The 18,025-nt window shown below is 43.2% G+C and overlaps 1 protein-coding gene across 3 annotated transcripts in view; it reads right to left on the reverse strand.

The window, feature by feature from the left end:
• JPH1 (junctophilin 1) overlaps window positions 1-15,357 on the reverse strand; it is an 83,361-nt gene extending 68,004 nt beyond the window's left edge. For 2 of the 3 annotated variants that reach the window (XM_032315626.1, XM_032315625.1), the window contains exons 1-2: window positions 14,753-15,357; window positions 8,437-9,196 (exon numbers count right to left, since the gene is read on the reverse strand). In XM_032315626.1, the coding sequence (XP_032171517.1) occupies window positions 8,437-9,196; window positions 14,753-15,131 (1,139 nt within the window). In that variant the 5' untranslated portion in view covers window positions 15,132-15,357. The remainder of the gene's footprint in view (window positions 1-8,436; window positions 9,197-14,752) is intronic. The other variant, XM_032315623.1, reaches the window with a different exon arrangement.
• Between the last annotated feature and the right edge of the window lie 2,668 nt (window positions 15,358-18,025).

The raw sequence follows: 18,025 nt of genomic DNA on the forward strand, positions 1-18,025 counted from the left end.
TTTGGTGTCTTGAGTAAAGTGAGATTGGCAGAGTCAGCTTAATCCATAATGGAAAGTTGTGAGCGGGGTGCTTTGGCTGCCTGGCAGCTGTGGCTCGGAGAAGTCCCCCAGCTATGTTAGCAGGCCACAGAACTCTGCCACTTGCCCGAAAACAGAGTATCTCCAGGTCAAGGCGAGAAGTTGTATGGGGTACACGGGATGGAACATGAACGCCATCTCACACCTTTAGCTTTCAGGGCAACACAGTAGGGGGGCTTTCATTACCAAGGAAGTTATACTGGAAAGTAACTGCTGCTTTAATTCTTCAGATTTACAGAATCTGGAAACATGTCATGCTTCAGAGATAAATGAGATCGAACCTGCCGCACTTTGTACTGCCTAAGCAAACTCAGATTTCTATAGTTAAAACAAGGCCAACATGTGTCCCAAAAACCTAGCTTATTATCTCCCTGGAACATTGCTTTTTCCCTCCAGTCTTTGCAGCCAGTTTTCGCCAAGTAGCTTTCTGCAGAATTCAACATTACCTCACATCCCATTCACACCATATACAGACGGCATCTTCTCCTTATGCTCTCCGCTTAATCAAAGTGGAGAGACATGCCTACATGAACGAGGGCTTAAAAAAGTATGTTTTTAATGGCCCAGAAGTCTGGATAACTGTGACTCTCCCACTATTATGGCATAAGACCCATTTTCATTGAATTTGTACTGCTTGAACCTACTTGTTCATCATTAAAACACAACCCCCTCAGCCCAAAAGGCCTCAGTTTCTGAATGGGTTTGGACTTGGGAGGGTTGGATGAAGGGTTTTTAAAGAAAGGTCTTCAGAAACAAGATACCCTAAAAAAAATTTTACAAGGCTTCCATAACACAGTATGTTCCCATGTTATGTGTAATGACCTGCTAAGCATGAGGTGCCGTGACCTCAGAGCTGAAGGACAGAAGCAGGGCATGTTCCCATCATGCCTCTGGAGTACCAACCCATCCAAGCTTTACCCCTTCTTTGGGGGCAGGACAGAGCAGATGCCTCAGTATCTTTCTGGTTTCAGCTGTTCCCTCTGCACACCCACACAGAAAAGCCTCAGTGATTGCTTGGCCCACGAAATCCTGGGCCCTTAACACAGAGAAGTACAGCTCTTCTTAAACAGCTGGACAAGAATGCAAGGCAATTAGAGCAGACGCTTCACTCTCGCCTGTGGGAAATGGGCATTCTTTGGTAAAAAGGAGAAACACGTGTTCAAAATTTTTATGTGCAATACAAAAACTGTAATATAAAAAAGACAACAGTGACCTATGCTAGTGTACCTACACAATAGGAAGATAAGAATCTTTATTATTATCCTACATTGTCTTCAGAACATTACCCCAGCATAGCTTGATACAAACACATAGGCCATTTCTTTGCTCAGTTCCTTTCCAGCCTTAAAAAATATAATTGCCCGTTGATAGCCTATCGACTTCACACAGATCTGAGGTTGGAAATGGGATGAATCTTGATATACATTCACATCTCAACACAGGTGGTCACACGTGATGGATTTAATTCCCTTCCTTTTGCTTATTCTTCTTTCTACTTCCCAAGCCTCCTTCCCTTTCTTTTTCCTTCCTCCCTCCATCTTTACCTCTATCGCAGTCTGGCTTCTTGGTCATCTATCAACGGTCAGTCTTGGGAATGATACTTCTATGAAGGACACATTTTCCAAAACATGAACTAGATATGGTGATTCACAGTTCACACACAAAACCCTGGGATACCCACTTTTTCATTCAACCCTTAGGATAACCCTCCTGTGAGGAAAGGGGCAACTCTCAATCCCCACTCACAGTAACTTCTCTGCACCTCAGCCTGAGCTTTATTAACCGGAACCCTGGAAGCCTTTCACAGAAGGGCTGGCAATGGCGGGTGGGAGAGTGCGACAGGCAGCAAAGGCCCATATTGGAAGAGCACAGGAGGCATAACTAAAGAAAATCGTTAATGCTCTCCTCAACACTGAATTCCCGCATTTTAGGTGATTTTCCTCCAGAGTTCTTTACCTATTTAACAGCTTCTTCATTAAAATGGCTTAAAGGATATTACATAAAAATTCAACTTCCCTGCAAAAATCACTTACGCTAAAAACTGAACATTCACCAGAGCCCCAGTAGAAGAAATAAAGAATTAATGGAAAAGACAATCTACAATTGTTTTTAAAGAGAGGACAGGACACTAACATTAAAGAAACAGGATAAACCAGAATTTTGATTTGCAAAAGAGAACTAGAACCCATTTGTCCAAATGAATTTAAGAATTTCAAATTTCTGGCCCTTCACAATAACTTGGCAGAGACTGAGATTTTTCCCTAAAATTGGTAGAAGTTTAATTTGGATCTGTAATGTGCACTGACTCATGGTTGACTCTGGGTTTTAATTACTAATAAGTGAAGTGTGAATCAAGTCAAGTAATCTTGTAAGGAACCTTTCTATTGAACACTGTTATTTGAGCTCAAGAAAAATGACCAAAAAAAGGGCGGGGGTAAGGCAAAAAAAAACCTTCAAAAGGGAATAAAGATAGCTAAAGACTTAAAAAACAGATTCTTAAAAAAACAGCAAGCTCTTAGGTTCTGACTGATCACATATTTTAGTGATGTCAAAAAGGTAGGATGAGCTATTTTTTTTAAAGATTTTATTTATTTATTTGAGAGAGATCATAAGTAGGCAGAGAGGCAGGCAGAGAGAGAGAGAAGGGGAAGCAGGCTCCGTGCTGAGCAGAGAGCCTGATGTGGGGCTCGATCCCAGGACCCTGAGATCATGACCTGAGCTGAAGGCAGAGGCTTTAACCCACTGAGTCACTCAGGTGCCCCGAGCTAATATTTTTATAGTGAGTATAAGTTGGCTTCCTGGAGTTTCTGTATCTGTTTAAGGGAAGGATTCACAGGTGTCACTTGACCAGCTCATCCCTACGAAGAATGGAGATTAGAGTTCGGCTTAACCTCAAGTTCTTATTCCCCAGCCATGCCTTGGTAATGACTCTTCACTGATGTTGATGTAGCTAAGGAAAAGCATACCTGTAACACATACTTCTGCATTTTCTCTACTTCCTTGATTATTACCAGATTATAACATGATGATTTACAAGAGCTGTTTCCTTCCTTTAAAGCTGGGTTTATAAAAGTCCAAGAAAACAGAATTAGAAGCCCTGGGAATGTTTACAGCCTAAGTAGTAAGAATTTAATTCACTCATTCATCAAATATTTACTAGAGCCCTCACGAAAGCGCCGTGATCTAAACTAGCTGCTGGGTGCATAAAAGCGAGTAAAGCTGCCTTCAGGGTCTAGCTTTCTGATCTACTTGGAGATAACAAAAAATATACTGAAATACAATGACAACTTAGACAAATGGGCACTTAGGTGGAAGGGGGTGCCAGTGGGGTGTGGTAGGGTGTGGGCTTAGGGAAACCTTCCTTGAAGAGACTTGATGCCTAAACCTTAAGATGGAGCTAGCTGGAGGGGCTAGCTGGGGCAAGGGCGCCAGGCAGAGGGAGGGAACAAGCAAAGACTTCCCTTAGAACTGAAGGAAAGCCATTGTGGCTGAATCATTCAGGAGGAAAGAGGTTGAGTGGTAAGGAAGTCTATTTTTTTTTTTTAAGATTTTTTATTTTTTATTTATTCATTTGACAGACAGAAATCACAAGTAGGCAGACAGGCAGGCAGAGAGAGAGGAGGAAGCAGGTTCCGGGCTGAGCAGAGAGCCTGATACGGGCCTCGATCCCAGGACCCTGGGATCATGACCTGAGCTGAAGGCAGAGGCTTTAACCCACCGAGTCACCCAGGCACCCCAGGAATTCTATCTTTTTAGAAGAAAACTATGGTACATATGTGGGGTTTTTGGAAAAAAGTGTCTTTTTTTTTTTTTTTAAAATATTAAACTCCAAAATTGGCAACATGGAATCCAATCCCTAGTTCTGAAAATAGGTGCAGCAAGCTCACCTGTGCCCCAGATCCCTTGAGCTTCAGGCCTCCATATTCGATCTGGTGTTTCCATCCCCCTGCACAACTACATCTGTACTGGGCCCAGCGGGGTGGGGGCTGGGCTGGATACACTACCGGGCTCCCTCTCAACATTACCTGTCTCAGTGCTGCTGTCAGAGCCGGAAGTCTGGGGAAGACTGGGAGAAGCAGTCACTGATGCTTCACAGTAGTCTTGAAGCCAGTCCAGCCATACACCCTCCCAGCTTCAGTGAGGCCTCCACAGAGCCAGAACGGTGGTGGTGGTCCACTCTACGCTCTCAGTTTCCTTTCTTCCTTCTCATCTATGCGATACAGTGAAGCCGGCCCTGCTTGAGGCCAGCTCTCTCCCATCCCTGTCACCAGCCTTCTTCCATCCTTTAGCACAATAATCATGTCCTCTGGGGCTCAGAGTCTACAAAGCTCTTCTTTCGTCTACATCCTTTTCTAAATTATCTATTCTTTTCCACCAAAGTATGCTTCTCTAAGGGCAACTTACTGGCCACCTCAACCAAATGCCTCACCTTAAAATTCCTCCTTAAAATAGGTTTCTCAAGGACCAGTATTTTGAACATCTCTTAGGCGATGACTGGAGATGAGTTCATGGAGCAAGAATGACCAAACGAGAAATGTACTCGGAACAGGCAAAGTAGGGTCGTCTCGGGCAGAGCTGTGGTTTTTGCCTCTGAATGTGAGGGGCCTGAAATAGAGTTGCTCCCTTACCTCTTGAACATTTCTTTTAAAAACAAGATTGATACATTTTCGCAATTCCAGGGGATGATTTTTACCCACAGGCCCAAGACAAGAAGGGAAGAAAACATTTTGTTACATCTAATAGACATAATACTTGATTAGAACAGAAACCTGAAGACAACTTACAAAAGTCAGCAAATTATTAGTCTCCCTTAGAGTTTTCACTCTTTAAGTGCTAACCTGCTAGTAAATGATCTGTATCTACTAATTCTCTACCTGCTGCATTATTTCTATTATCTACTAACTGTTATGCGATCCTCACATTCCCTTATTGGTAAGAATTAAACCGGGGCCCATAATACACCTTCTGAAATAAGCCTCTTGTGTGTTTCCTGCTGAGATACACCACTTTCTCTTCAAAAAGCAAAGGAAAGGTCCACAGACCTTCTTGAATCTCTGGGCCAAAGGCGGTTGTTTCCATGTCTCTTGATTTCCCTGAGGAGGATACCATTGTTTTCTCTCAGGGCTAACTTGAAGCTTGGCTTCAAGATAACACAGGGTTATGGCACAAAAATGGATCCATTTTCCTGAGACTTAAGCAACAAAAACTCTCCACAAACTAAGAAAAAACAGCAACAGAACAATAATTAGAACTATCTGGGTGGCAAACTGAGCTGGTCAGTGACTATTACCATCTCCCTCTGTTGCTAGTGGTGAATGCGTGATTTTGAGAGCTGCAGCCGCCAGGAGCCTGACTTTATAGTTGTTATTCTGCCATTACTGGGGCAGGACCAAGAGGAGCGTGTCACCTACATTCTTAAACTTTTGCTATTTTTTAGAAACAAAACATTAATGGTAACTACTGGAGGGTCCAGGAAGGACTAAGCAGATCCTCAGGTATTATCAAGAGTCACAGTTTATGATAATAGTAACTACTGGAGGGTCCAGGAAGGACTAAGCAGATCCTCAGGTATTATCAAGAGTCACGGTTTATGATAATATAGCAAGAAGTCCATTCCCCAGCCAGCCAGCAATCTCCAAAACCTTAACGGAAGATTTTCTCTCTTTAAAAAAAAAAAAAAGTTTTAATAATTTATTACTTTTTAAAAGATTTATTTATGAGATCAGGGTTGGGGGAAGGGAGAGTGCGGGAGAGAAAATCTCAAGCTGACTCCCTGCTGAGGGGTGGGGTGGGGGAGGCTTAATCTCACCACCCCAAGATCATGACCTGAGCCAAAATCGAGAGTCACCAACTGAGCCACCCAGGTGACCCAAAAAAGCTTTTAAGAGAATGCAGAACTTTAAGCTCAGAGCTACCAAAGGGGACGGTGGGTCCTTCAGTTACTTTCTACAAAAAGAAGTAGCAAAACTCTGTATCTGAAGTATTTATTAAAGCAAGGAATCTGGAAAGAGGAGTAACAGAGTGAAAGACAGACATAAAAGTCTATTGAGTATTTTGTCTATTGCATCATCCAAATAGTATAAATTTTTTACTGTGGTTAAAACACTTCACATGAGATCTACCCTCTTAACGAATTTTTATGTACACGATACAGTATTATTAGCTACAGGCACAATCACCTTGCTTAACTGAAACTTTAGAGCTATTGAACAGCAGCTCCACATTTCCCCTCCCTCCAGCCTCTGGCAACCACCATTTTACTCTGTTTCTAGGAGTCTGACCATTTTAGAGACCTCATTTAAGTGGAATCATGCAATATTTGTCCTGTGACTGGTTTATTTCACTTTGTGTAAGGTATTGAGCGTTTGCAAAATAGCGAAGTGAAATATTAATGAGGCAGTTAACTGGCTAAAAGTGCATTTGTTGATTATCAACCATGCAATACAGTACTCTCAAACTACATTACTATCCCCGAAAGACTTTCAACAGAGGGGATGTGGCTAGGACTTGGGTTAAGAGTTTTATGATACTAGTATAATCACAGATCCTTGCATTACAAGCATTTCACTTTCATTATTTAGATTCTTCCAATTTAAACCATAAAAGTCAATAATTAAAGCAAGTCTAAGAAAGTCATTTGCTAGTGTTCTGTGCAGGTGCACTTTCCATCTGCCAAGATCGAACTGCCTCTACTAGGTCACCAGGCTCTAAGAGGAAAACAAATGGAAGAATCCAGAAGTACATTTGAAATGAGAGGTCAGGACATAACCAAAGGTATACCACTAGCTCTAAAATTTAGCTGAGAGCCCGAGAGGCCAGTAAGATTAGATGTGCCAAGAATCCCATCTACAAGCAAACTGAAAAGCAAGTAATACAATGCTTGGTGATCTGGAAAAACTGTGATCTAAAATAAAGGATGCCCCACAGAGAAGAGAGGTGAGACCCTTCCTGAAAGTCTGTGCTGATCAGCAAACAATATTAACTTTAAAGCAGGATGAGTTTGGGATAAAGATGGAAATCCTGAAGGCTTTTAATACATACCTCAATTAAAAAAAAAAAAAAAGACCAAGTGGTACTTCAGATACTAAGAAGTAAACAGCAGCCATAAGAGTTTTTTTTTTAATAGACACTTCCGAAGTCTGAAAGTATTCAGTTGAACCATATGAAATTGCCATTTTTTAAAAATCAAAAGGTCCAATTATCAATAATTTCATATGGTTCAGCCAAAGCAAAGGAGAGTCCATTTATTCAACCCTAAGAATAAAAACGGAAGACATGCTAATATTTTGTGGATTTGAAAGAAGGCTTACTTCTACGAGAAAATACGACTGAAGCAGGAAAAGACATATGCCTCAAGTCACACAAAACTGTGGCCAGTCGGTGGCCAGTAAATAAGCTCCAAAATAATATTTCCCATTTCTAACCATCTCTTTTGTCTACAAGAAGACAATTCTATTCCCAATAGATTTCTCCAACCCTCTTGCTGGATCCCTGAACCCAGCTATTAATGGTAAAACTTCAGACACATAGTCCTTCTGTGCCCACATCCACCCCACTTCTCAATCTATAATTCACTGCTTTCTCCTACTCACTCTATCCCTTCTCTACTGCTCTACTTTCTTCCAACTCTGGCACACTGACAGTCCCATCTGTCCATGTCGGGTTCCTCCCCACCCCTTTCCTTATAATACGCCACTGATCTAGTCATTCCTGCATAGAACGCAGTGCTTTGTATGAGCCTTAATCCCTCTGCCACTCCCACAGAGATGAGGTTTTTGGTTTTTTCATTTTTTTTTTGCAGTGATATTTTACTTATTAATTATTATTACTTTTAAAATTTTAGGCAGTTAACATACAGTGCAATATTGGTTTCTGGAGTAGAATTCAGTGATTCATCACTAACATACAACACCCAGGACTCACCACAAGTGCCCTCCTTAACTTGGACGGGAGCTTTGTCTTAAAGAACCATGCAAGATTTGGTCTTGTAATTTTCCATTTCTGCTGTATTTAGATTTTGAGGCCTTCTCAATAAAACAAAACAAACAAAAAACCACCCCTGGAAGTAACTTTCTGAATTCCTGAAAATGGGCACAGGGTCTCAGTGACCAGCCATTAAGTATTAGGGAAGTAATCTGCATCAAGACGGGGATCTCAATGTGCCTTCAACATTTTGTGATGATGACGTTTCAGAACAGGGCAGGTACCTTTCTGACCCGCTCCCCTGCACTTCCATCATTCTCTAACTTTGGTTCTGGCAGCTCTTTGGTGACGTTACCAGCAGAATGACAAACATAATATTTGATATCCCCCTGTTTTGAAGGACCAGGCACAACCACCCACCCTGCATTTACATACCTTGAATTTGCTATTTCCACCTTGGTTCTCGCCATGGCCGCTGCCCTTTGTGCGCCTTCAATGGCTCTGTCCACCTTCTCTCTAGTTTTTGTATTTCTTATTGGTATAAGCTGCTTCCTTATTCCACGGACCAGAATATTATTTTTGTATTTTCCCTCTTCTTTGGAGCCGTCAGGAAACACGGTGCAGCCATACCCGTGCCTCTTGTTATTTGCCCACTCGCCTTCATACTTCATGCCGTTGGAGCGCTCGCTGATGCCGAAACCATTGCGCTTGTCGTTCTTCCACTCGCCCATGTAGGTTTCCGTGGTGGTGGCGTCGACGTGGTCTTCCACGGGGCAAAAATCACAATCCACGTCGCCGAAGCTGATCGTGGAGTTGGCATCGCTGGAACTGATGCGGCTCATGGCCGCGTCGCTGCGGACCGAGCTGCGCTTACTGGAGATGGAAGACTTGGATTCGGACTTGCGAAGTTTCATGCTTCCGAGAAGGGAGCCCCTTCGGAAGAGGCCGCCCTTCTTCTTGCCCGTGAGCTCCGCGTCGGCATGGAAGTTGAGCACGAAGCCGCCGCGGGTGCCGGCGGGGCTGTCAGCAGCGGCCGCGGCGTCGTGGAGCACGCTGCCATTGCTCTGCTCGCTGCGCAGCGAGGCCATGGAGGTGCGCAGCGGCGAGCGGATCACGGTGGCCATGCCGTAGGGCACGCTCTGACGCACGCCGTAGCCATGCCGCATGCCGCCGGCCCACTGGCCCTGGTAGGTACCTTCGAGAGACCGTGAGAAAGCACAGCTTGAGTCGGGGGGGGGGCATGGGGATACCGTCTGGGCTGCAAGCACCCGGAGCGCCTGGGTGCGCTCCGGAAGAGCCTGGCGCATAGAGCAGGCAGGCCCTTGGTCAAATCCCACACGTTTCCAAGTCAACTCTAAGCGCTACTTTTCATCCATTTGCGAATTCCTGCCCTGTAATTTTGTGTCTATGGTTTTAATGTAATTGCATAGCATTTTCCAATAGTCTGGTAACTTTGCTTTTCATTAAAAAATTTATCCGAGTGTTTCACATGAAACCACTACTTTCTAATACAAAAAGAGTGATCATTAGAAAACAACTTTTCTCCCCTGAAATTAACACATCAAAATCCCCCAGAGGAAGGAAGGCAGTGTCACAGAAGATGAAATGAGTTCTATTTGTGAATTTTATTCTAATTTTACTCATTTAGCTGAAAACCTTTAAAAACTCTAGGTCTGTCACTATAACATTCCAACAGGCTCAAAGACTTAAAATTATTAGTGATCTGAGTACTCAGGACATGGGCCATCAAATTATTTTACATTTTTTTCTTTCATGTTAATTTTTTTAAAGTAGGGAGAAGTGTGTAATATTTAGGCTTATTATTTAGATTTGGAAGAAATTTTTGGTGCTAAGGTTGATTTGACAAATACTATATGTATTCTGAACATAGCGAACCATTACTAAAAAATGGGCAATTTATTACAAGATTTTGTACTTCCAGGTGAACCGGTCAAGATTTGTCCTGTACTACTTGCCAAAGTTCTGCTTTCTCCTTGCCATTCTCTTCATTAATTTCCCTAGTCTCTGACACAGCAGAATGAAACATGTGGACTAGAAGCACTCTGAGGGCAGGAATTACCTCCAAAGCAAACACAAAATTTCGAGTCTTATAACTTATGTGCCCTGTGACCTGTAGGTGTTTGATGACTTTATAGTAAATAGCTATGGTGGCTCAAAAGAATATACTACTTTTTAAATCACACGAAACACTGAATATTAAAATTAGAGAACTTAGACTTTTCAAAATCAGGGAGATTTCCTTTAATTAAAGGTACATTTTAAATTATAGTATCCCCCCAAAAGGAGCTATGTGGAAATTTTAAGATGTAATTACTTCTGTATTATCATAGTAACTCACAATATAATAGAAAATAAATCATGATTAGTCTTTTTTGACTTCTTGCAGTTTCTGATTATATAGATCTAACTTGCAGTCACTTTTCATTTTAGATTTCCATTTACTTTTTTTTTTAAAGTATTTTTAAAGACTTTATTTATTTGACAGAGAGAAATCAGAAGTAGGCAGAGAGGCAGGCAGAGAGAAAGGGGGAAGCAGGCTTCCACTGAGTGGAGAGCCCAATGTGGGGCTTGATCCCAATACCCTGAGATCATGACCTGAGCTGAAGACAGAGGCTTCAGGTGCCCCTCCATTTACTTTTTAAATACTTGAGCTATATATGCTAGTGGTTTTATATCATTGTATTAATATGGGCTGATTATTTCAATACATTTAAAACTGTAATGGTTCCAAAGTCAAAAGTTTTGACAAATTTCATGACTACCTTCTCTTTCTGTTTAGTTTGATATACTTATGTCGTATAAATGGACAACAGTGGGACAACAATGAAATTCTAAGTAGGTCTGGTACTATGAATGTCCTATTTTGAGTAAATATGTATCTTAACCTGACATTTATGAACTTCTGAGGAGGTAGGTGGGCCACAGTTTTCTCAAAAGGATTAAACCCCAAAGGATAAGATAGTCACATAGAACATTCCAGGTTAAAAAGGTTCCTACTGAATATTAGCCATTTCCAAATATCACCGCCTTAACAGGGAAGGGAATGAAATTAGGAGATTTCAACTTTGACTTTCCCTCTGCCTATATGGGTAAAATACAAGTTCTAGGATAAAAGTTCTACAAACTGACTTATACATACCAAAACAACCTTGTTTTTAAAATATTTTGTTTAAATAAACAAGTAATGCTATAATCATCTCTACCTTTCTACACAATGACAAGTTAATTTTGCAAGAACAGTTTCCAAAGGTGCTATTTGATATGTTTTATATTTTGTAAATACAACCATACCATCTTAGCAAATGTTTAACACTGAGAGAAAATTAATAAGTAGTTTCTGAAACTGGGATCTCCAAAAGTAAGAGGAGTATTTAGAATTTCCAAATAAGGTGCTCGCTTCGGCAGCACATATACTAGAATTTCCAAATAAGTATTGCTTGAAAATCCAAGCAGTTTAAGGCAACAGCAGTAATTAGAAAGTTTAGGTCTCTGCTTAACTGTCAAACAGGGAGGGGTGCGGGGTGGGGGGCAACTGCATTGGAAATGTTCCCATCTTATTTTGTTAAATCACAGTATATGGAAGACTTCTTCCATGGAATTGCTAAACACCAATTTATAGTCAAACTGTAAGTAGTTCATCTGAAATTTAAAATGGGTTTAGTCAATGAACTTTGGGGAAAAAAAGGGCTTCTTTTTTTTTTTTTTTTTTTTTTTAATGAAGCAGGTGGGTTCCAACTTTTCCCTGCTGTCCAAATAAAGTTCTAATTAGTTCGTCTCCATCCCTCAAATAAAGATGCATATTTCACAAGTGTAAACATTATTTTTACAGGTTTTAAATTATGTTCTATGACTTTTTCATCTGGGCGTTGGTTTTCTAGATATAGCCATTTTAACTATATAATCTTAGAGCATAAGTCACTCAGTTCAGAAGGAGTCCCAGTCAAATGTAGATTGTACTATGCCAAATTTATATTCATGTGCTATGAATGGGTATATGTGACTATGCACATAATTAATAAAGCAATGTGCCTTCCTAGATATTTTCAATAGTTTATGACTGGTGAAAAAAATGAGGTGCAGCGGATCAGAATTTATGCAAAAAATTCTGGGCATCTAGATTTTGGATTTCATTAGTACCGTACTATTTTATTCTTAATTAATATTCAGGCAGTTTTGGCAACACTTTACACACAAATCACTAATAAAATAATCAGGTGATACATTCCTTATGGAATTAATACTCCATCTTCTAGTTAAATGTCACAAAATACATGGAATCAGATTTTCCCTAAGTTTGACAAAGGGTGCACCGGGATGGACAGGTGGTAGTGCAGAGACAAAAATAAACTCATTCTTAAAAATAAGGAAGGTGGTATTTCCTATTTTGACCAAAACTTTTGCATAAAATAAGTTACAGCAATACACTTCTACTTAGACCCCCACTTTATGATTAGGGACTTTCTAAAGAAGTGACATATGAAAGAAAGCAGGAAAATCAACTAGCATAGAGCAGACATTCGAAGAGATTTTTAGTTTTTTTTTTTTTTTTCCCTCTCCTAACTGGGAGCATATTTGAATTTTTTTTTTTCTTTTCGTAGAAGAGGAAAACTACGATGCCAAATTTTACGGGTTTAAAAAAATTTTTCAAGTTAGTTTTAAATCAGGGGCGCCTGGGTGGCTCAGTGGGTTAAGCCTCTGCCTTTAGCTTAGGTCATGATCCCGGGGTCCTGTGATCGAGCCCCACATCAGGTTCTCTGCTCTGCAGGGAGCCTGCTACCCCACCTCCCCACCCCGCCCCGGCCTGCCTCTTTGCCTACTTGTGATCTCAGTGTGTCAAATAAATAAAATAGTTTTAAATCAGAAGGCAGATTACCCATAATGTCATCCTGGTCACTTATTTGAGCTTCTACAACACATACATAGAGGACCTTCACTGGTAAGATATATCTATATCTATGTATTTGCTAAGTGTAATGAATCCTCTAAACCAAGAGATTTTGTTTAATGAGTAGTAACTTTAAAAGATGATTTATTTTTTTTATTTAAGACTAATTTATTTTTAACCTTCCCAAACTGAAGAGAATTATCCTTGGTCTTCTTAACAGGTTATAAAATAACATGCAAATTTAAGAAATAAATTTTGCATTCTACTTTTGGGCATGGAATTTAGTTACATTACAGACCTAGAGTCTCCAATAAAATCCAATCACAAGCTAACAGATTTATAGGGCTGGCAACCAAGGCACTATATGCCCATTCAGAATATTTAAGGACCCTAATTAACTACTGTGAAACTCAAGACTGGAGCCCATATAAAAGTATTAGAGAAAGCTCCCCCCCTCCTTTTAATCCATGAGAACCATATCCTTTATTTTTACTGTAGGTCCAAGAGAGGTCTTTTTATCAAATTCTACCATTGAATCCTACTATTTTGCATTTGAAATACAGCCCAAGTGTGCTGAGTAAGTGAAGTGTACAAATTGTATAAGCTTTTATGCCGTGGGCTGGAGAAACTTTTAATTGGATCCTTTTAATTCCCTTCAACTCTGAGCTGTGTGACGACAAAAGTTGACATTGCCTCCCCTAACCTTTTTCAATTAACTATGATTATGTTTATCATCAGAAAATGTATTTTGCCAAAGCATAAGCTATTCATCCTTCTCAGCTTATTACACAAGAAAATTCATCAGGTTTTGACACCTGTTTCAGTAATGGATACTTTTCCTAATTAAAAAAAAAAAAAAGGAACTCTGCCCTATTATATACACAATTTATTTCACAAAGTTGTTAAATAGTAAAATCAGGTGAATTTTGTTCATATTTGTTCATATAACAGTTTTGTTCATTGAGTGCTAAGGTCATACAACCTCAGCGCAATTTGGTGATTCCATACTGCCATTCCCTGGAGTAAAGTGGCTGCTAACTTAGCAACTGTAGGAATGTATCTTTTGAATATATTTCTTAAAACGTGGCCTTCATTGTTCATTTCGAAGACATTTTCCTAGTAACTTGCCCAAAGATCTCCAGGTCAGCAATGACGACCATTCTTCTGATGGAAAACTATTACTTTTGGGAACCGAATGAAAACCGGGAAGGGAAACTCACACCCTCTGAGGCCGCACCTGCATCAGGTGGCCTCTCCACCTCCATAGCTAGGATGTTTCCAAATGCACTCAAAGTAAGGTACAATTCCCCTGCATCCCAGTTATGGGGTTCTGGCTTCTATCTTTAGGCTACTAGAGGACCAGAAGCGAAATACGACTCCACGTGAAACCAATCCGGGGAGCGGTCAGCACCGACCGCCAGCCTCACAAGCCCAGGGCGTTCGCTCTAACTCCACCCGAGTGGCGTTTTCAAACCCGACCGGGAGAGGGAGGGATCAGGAACGTAATGTGACGGGCTCAAGTGACAGCGTCCTCTCCCCTGCCCAACCCACCCGGGCGGCGCTCCCTCCTGGTGGCAGTGCAGTCCTGGCGCCGGCCAGGTATATTCACGCCTTGCTCCCCCGGGTGTGGACACACTGCCCGTTCCAGGAACCGGGTCAGAACCAGCCCCCCCGCGCACTAGTCGCGTCTCCACGCTGGCGCGGGAGATGGGTGGGAGGCTTCCCCAGGTGTTTTGGCGGGTTTCCGGACACGTGCGCCTCTCGTCCTCCCCGCTTCCCCGCAGCCTGGGCAAAGCCCACCGCACCAGCTCACGGAGCAGCCGAGCCGCCTGCGACGCTGCTCACCTCCGTCCCCGTAGGTCTCCACGCCGTACCCGTCCTGCAGCCCGTTACTCCAGGTACCCTCGTAGCGAGCGGGGGTGCACAGGCTCTGCCGGACCCCGTAGCGCCCCTTGAAACCATGTGACCACTCCCCCCGGTACATCCACTTGCCCTTCGTCTCCACCCCCAGCCCGTGCCGCTTGCCCTGCGCCCAGTAGCCCTGGTAGGTGTTGCCGCTGGGCCAGGTGTAGCCTCCAGCCACCTCGAAGCCGTGCGACCAGGAGCCCGAGTACTCGCCCTGGCCCTTGGGCCCCGTGCAGATGCCATGCCCGTGCGCCTTGCCCTCCTCCCAGCCGCCGCAGTAGGTGCCGCCATCGTCGAAGTCGAACCTTCCGCCCGTCATTCGGGGGGCAGCCCCGGCGCGCTCCCCGCGGGGGCACGGACGCGGGCAGAGCTGGGCACGGCAGGGTGTAGCTCGGGGATGGGGGCCCGGCGGGCGAGCTCACTACAGCGCCCCGGGCAGCTCGCGCCGCCGCTCGGCTCCAGTCCGACGCCGCCCCCGTCCTCCCCTCTTCTTTCGCCGCCGCCACCGCCGCCTTCCTCCTCCTCCTCCTCCTCCGCCTCCTTCCCCGCCGCCGCCCGGGCCAGCGCCGCGCGCGAGAGGACAGCCCAGGCTCCGGAACAGACCTTCAGCTGCTCCCGCCCGCCCACGTGAGCCGGGCGCCACCCCGCGCCCGCCCCTCGTCCCCTCCCCGGGCGCCGAGGCCCGGCCCCGCGGCGCTCCGGCCCCACCCGGCCCTGCCCCCAGCCCCGGGAGCCAACGCTTCCCCGGCGGGCGGGCGCGGGGAGCGGTTGGCGCGCGTGTGTTCGCGCAGTGGGATGCCGGTGGGAGGGCGAGTGTACCCAGGGACGCGCGCGAATCCCTGCCGGTAGACGAAGGCGCGGCTGCATGTGTGGGGGCAGCTCGCGGGCTGCGGAGCCTCCTGTGTTTGTGTTTGGGGTTTATCAAAGTGGTTAAGCTCCTGTAAGTGCGACCACGTGCGTGTTGAGGGAAAACTCCTGTATGCGTGTTTGTCTGCATGGGGTTTGTAGTTGCATTTTTTTTTCCGGCATTCCAACTTGTGTACTCTTGCATTTGTCATGCTCAGCTGTCATCATGAATTAACATCTCCTAGATATATGTGTGCGTGTGATATAAATCTCTGGCAGCCTAGATAGAATTGTGCAGAATGTTCTTTTACACCTACCCATTTCTAAGCACATGTGTTTGCATTTATTTAATGAAGATACAGGGGGAGAGCAATGTAATTTGAAAAAGCACAGATTAAATCGGTCAGCTTTTCATTTGTAATAAGGAACAGGATGGTTTTAATCTATCTTTGCAGGGGTATGTGCAATTTCCTTTCATATCAGAGCCCCTAATGCCTCATTTGTTCTTCTGACAACTTAGAAATTCTTCAGCCAGGAGCTATGTACCCAACAGGCAGACTGCTCAGTCCGTGGATATTGTGTAAATGTCTGGAATGTACACCTGGTATCCTCTCCCAGGGTATCCACAGTTTAACAAAGTAAATAGAAGATCTCAAGGAGGAATATGGTAAGTAAAACACTGCTCTAAACTTACAAAAAGCCAGTGACCTAAAAAACTAGGGACAGGTGTCAGCTGATCTACTTTCCAGCTACAACACTGTTTTGTTGAATTCACTTTAGGCAACTCTTTTAAATTTGAAAACCTCTATTTCACCATGCGCCAAATGGGAACGACAGGATTTGTTTTTCTCTTCCTATGTGAGATATTAACTTGAGTATGTCGTGGTACTGTTCAAAGCCAAGAATTAGAGATTTGGTAATAGGCAAGTTGAATCAATATAGACTCCGCATTGGTCTCAACCACCAAAATACTTACGGGGGACACCTTTCTGTGGTTCATAGTCCCGGGGTCTGAGGTTGCCTCTGGAGGACACTGTTTTGTGGGTTATTCATGACATTTCTTAGGCTGAGAGGCTTTTGGATATTGGGGGAGCACCGGAGGCTGCCAAATTTCTCTCAGTAGGTATTTGATAATCAGAAAAAAAATGATCTGATGTCAGGATAGGGAGCAGGGAAAGAATAGACTCAACTATGCAGAAAAAGGAACGGAAATTGACCTTGATTGGCTCTATCTCAGGACTGGAACTGGCCCTTCCTGCTTCTCTGGCTGAAATACTGAAAGAAAAATCTCCGTTTACACAGAACCAAATCACCAAAGAGAATTAGAAACCCTCACCCATGGCACTGCCTGCAGAGTTGCCAGGAATAGTGCTTACCCTAGTGGCCTGAAATAATTACGCATCTTGCTCAGCATCTTGTCCTGGACTAGGGATTGATTTAGGCCACTGGGGAAACGAGGGCCCAGGTCTTTGCTGCTGAACCACAATTCCATTTCTCTACTATGGGATACGCCAGGATCAGGAGCTAGTGTAGATGGACACATTGCCATCAATTTTGGGGGTTCTATTTGGTATGAAAAACAGTGTGGTTGCTCAAATCCAACATGTTTTTCCTCTTTCTAAGCTGGCTTTTTTCATGAAGTAACCTTTGTCCTTTCCGTTTTTCTTTTTTTCTTTCTTTTTTTAAATCTACACCTGTATGTGTTACGATCCATATATGAATATTTCAGGGCTAGGTTTTTGTTTGCAAGCACAGTGGAAACTTTTTTTTTCTTTTGTTAATGAGCTCTCACTGCAAATGATAGATTTTCTGAAACAAACTAGCGCAGAGAAAGTGTCTGGCTTCTGTGATGGATGTCTAGTCCATCTGTGGTGGGTGGACAAAGGGCGAGTTTGGATAGAATGTAGAGGTTTGAGGAACCAAAAAGATAGGGCCATTTATCTCTTAATCTATCTCTTGCTATCCATAGTAGATATCTTCCTTGGAAGGCGCCTTCATTAAAAGAAGAAGATATTAGATACACCAAACATCTAATACAAAATTTCTACTAATCGTAATCCTAACCTGAGTCTGCCATTGGCTTTCTTCATGGAAGAAAATTAGTATTGAGTTTTGGTAGCTTCTAGAACTTTTGGCAAAGCAGCCACGCAAGCCATGCTTCCATTTATCTGCTGCCACCACAGTGGAATGTTTCCCCAATCACACTGATCTGTTCATTCATGTAAGTGTTCAGGTTCAATAGCAATGGTGGGAGAAGACTGAGAAAGAGAATGAGGAGGAGGAAGAGGTGCTGAAGATGATGGCAGAGCAGGTAGTAGGCAGTGGAATAATGTTGCAATTCACCAGTCAGAGTTAGTCATGTCCTTA

The sequence above is a fragment of the Mustela erminea genome, chromosome 16 (genome assembly GCF_009829155.1).
Source record: "Mustela erminea isolate mMusErm1 chromosome 16, mMusErm1.Pri, whole genome shotgun sequence".
NCBI lineage: Eukaryota > Metazoa > Chordata > Mammalia > Carnivora > Mustelidae > Mustela > Mustela erminea.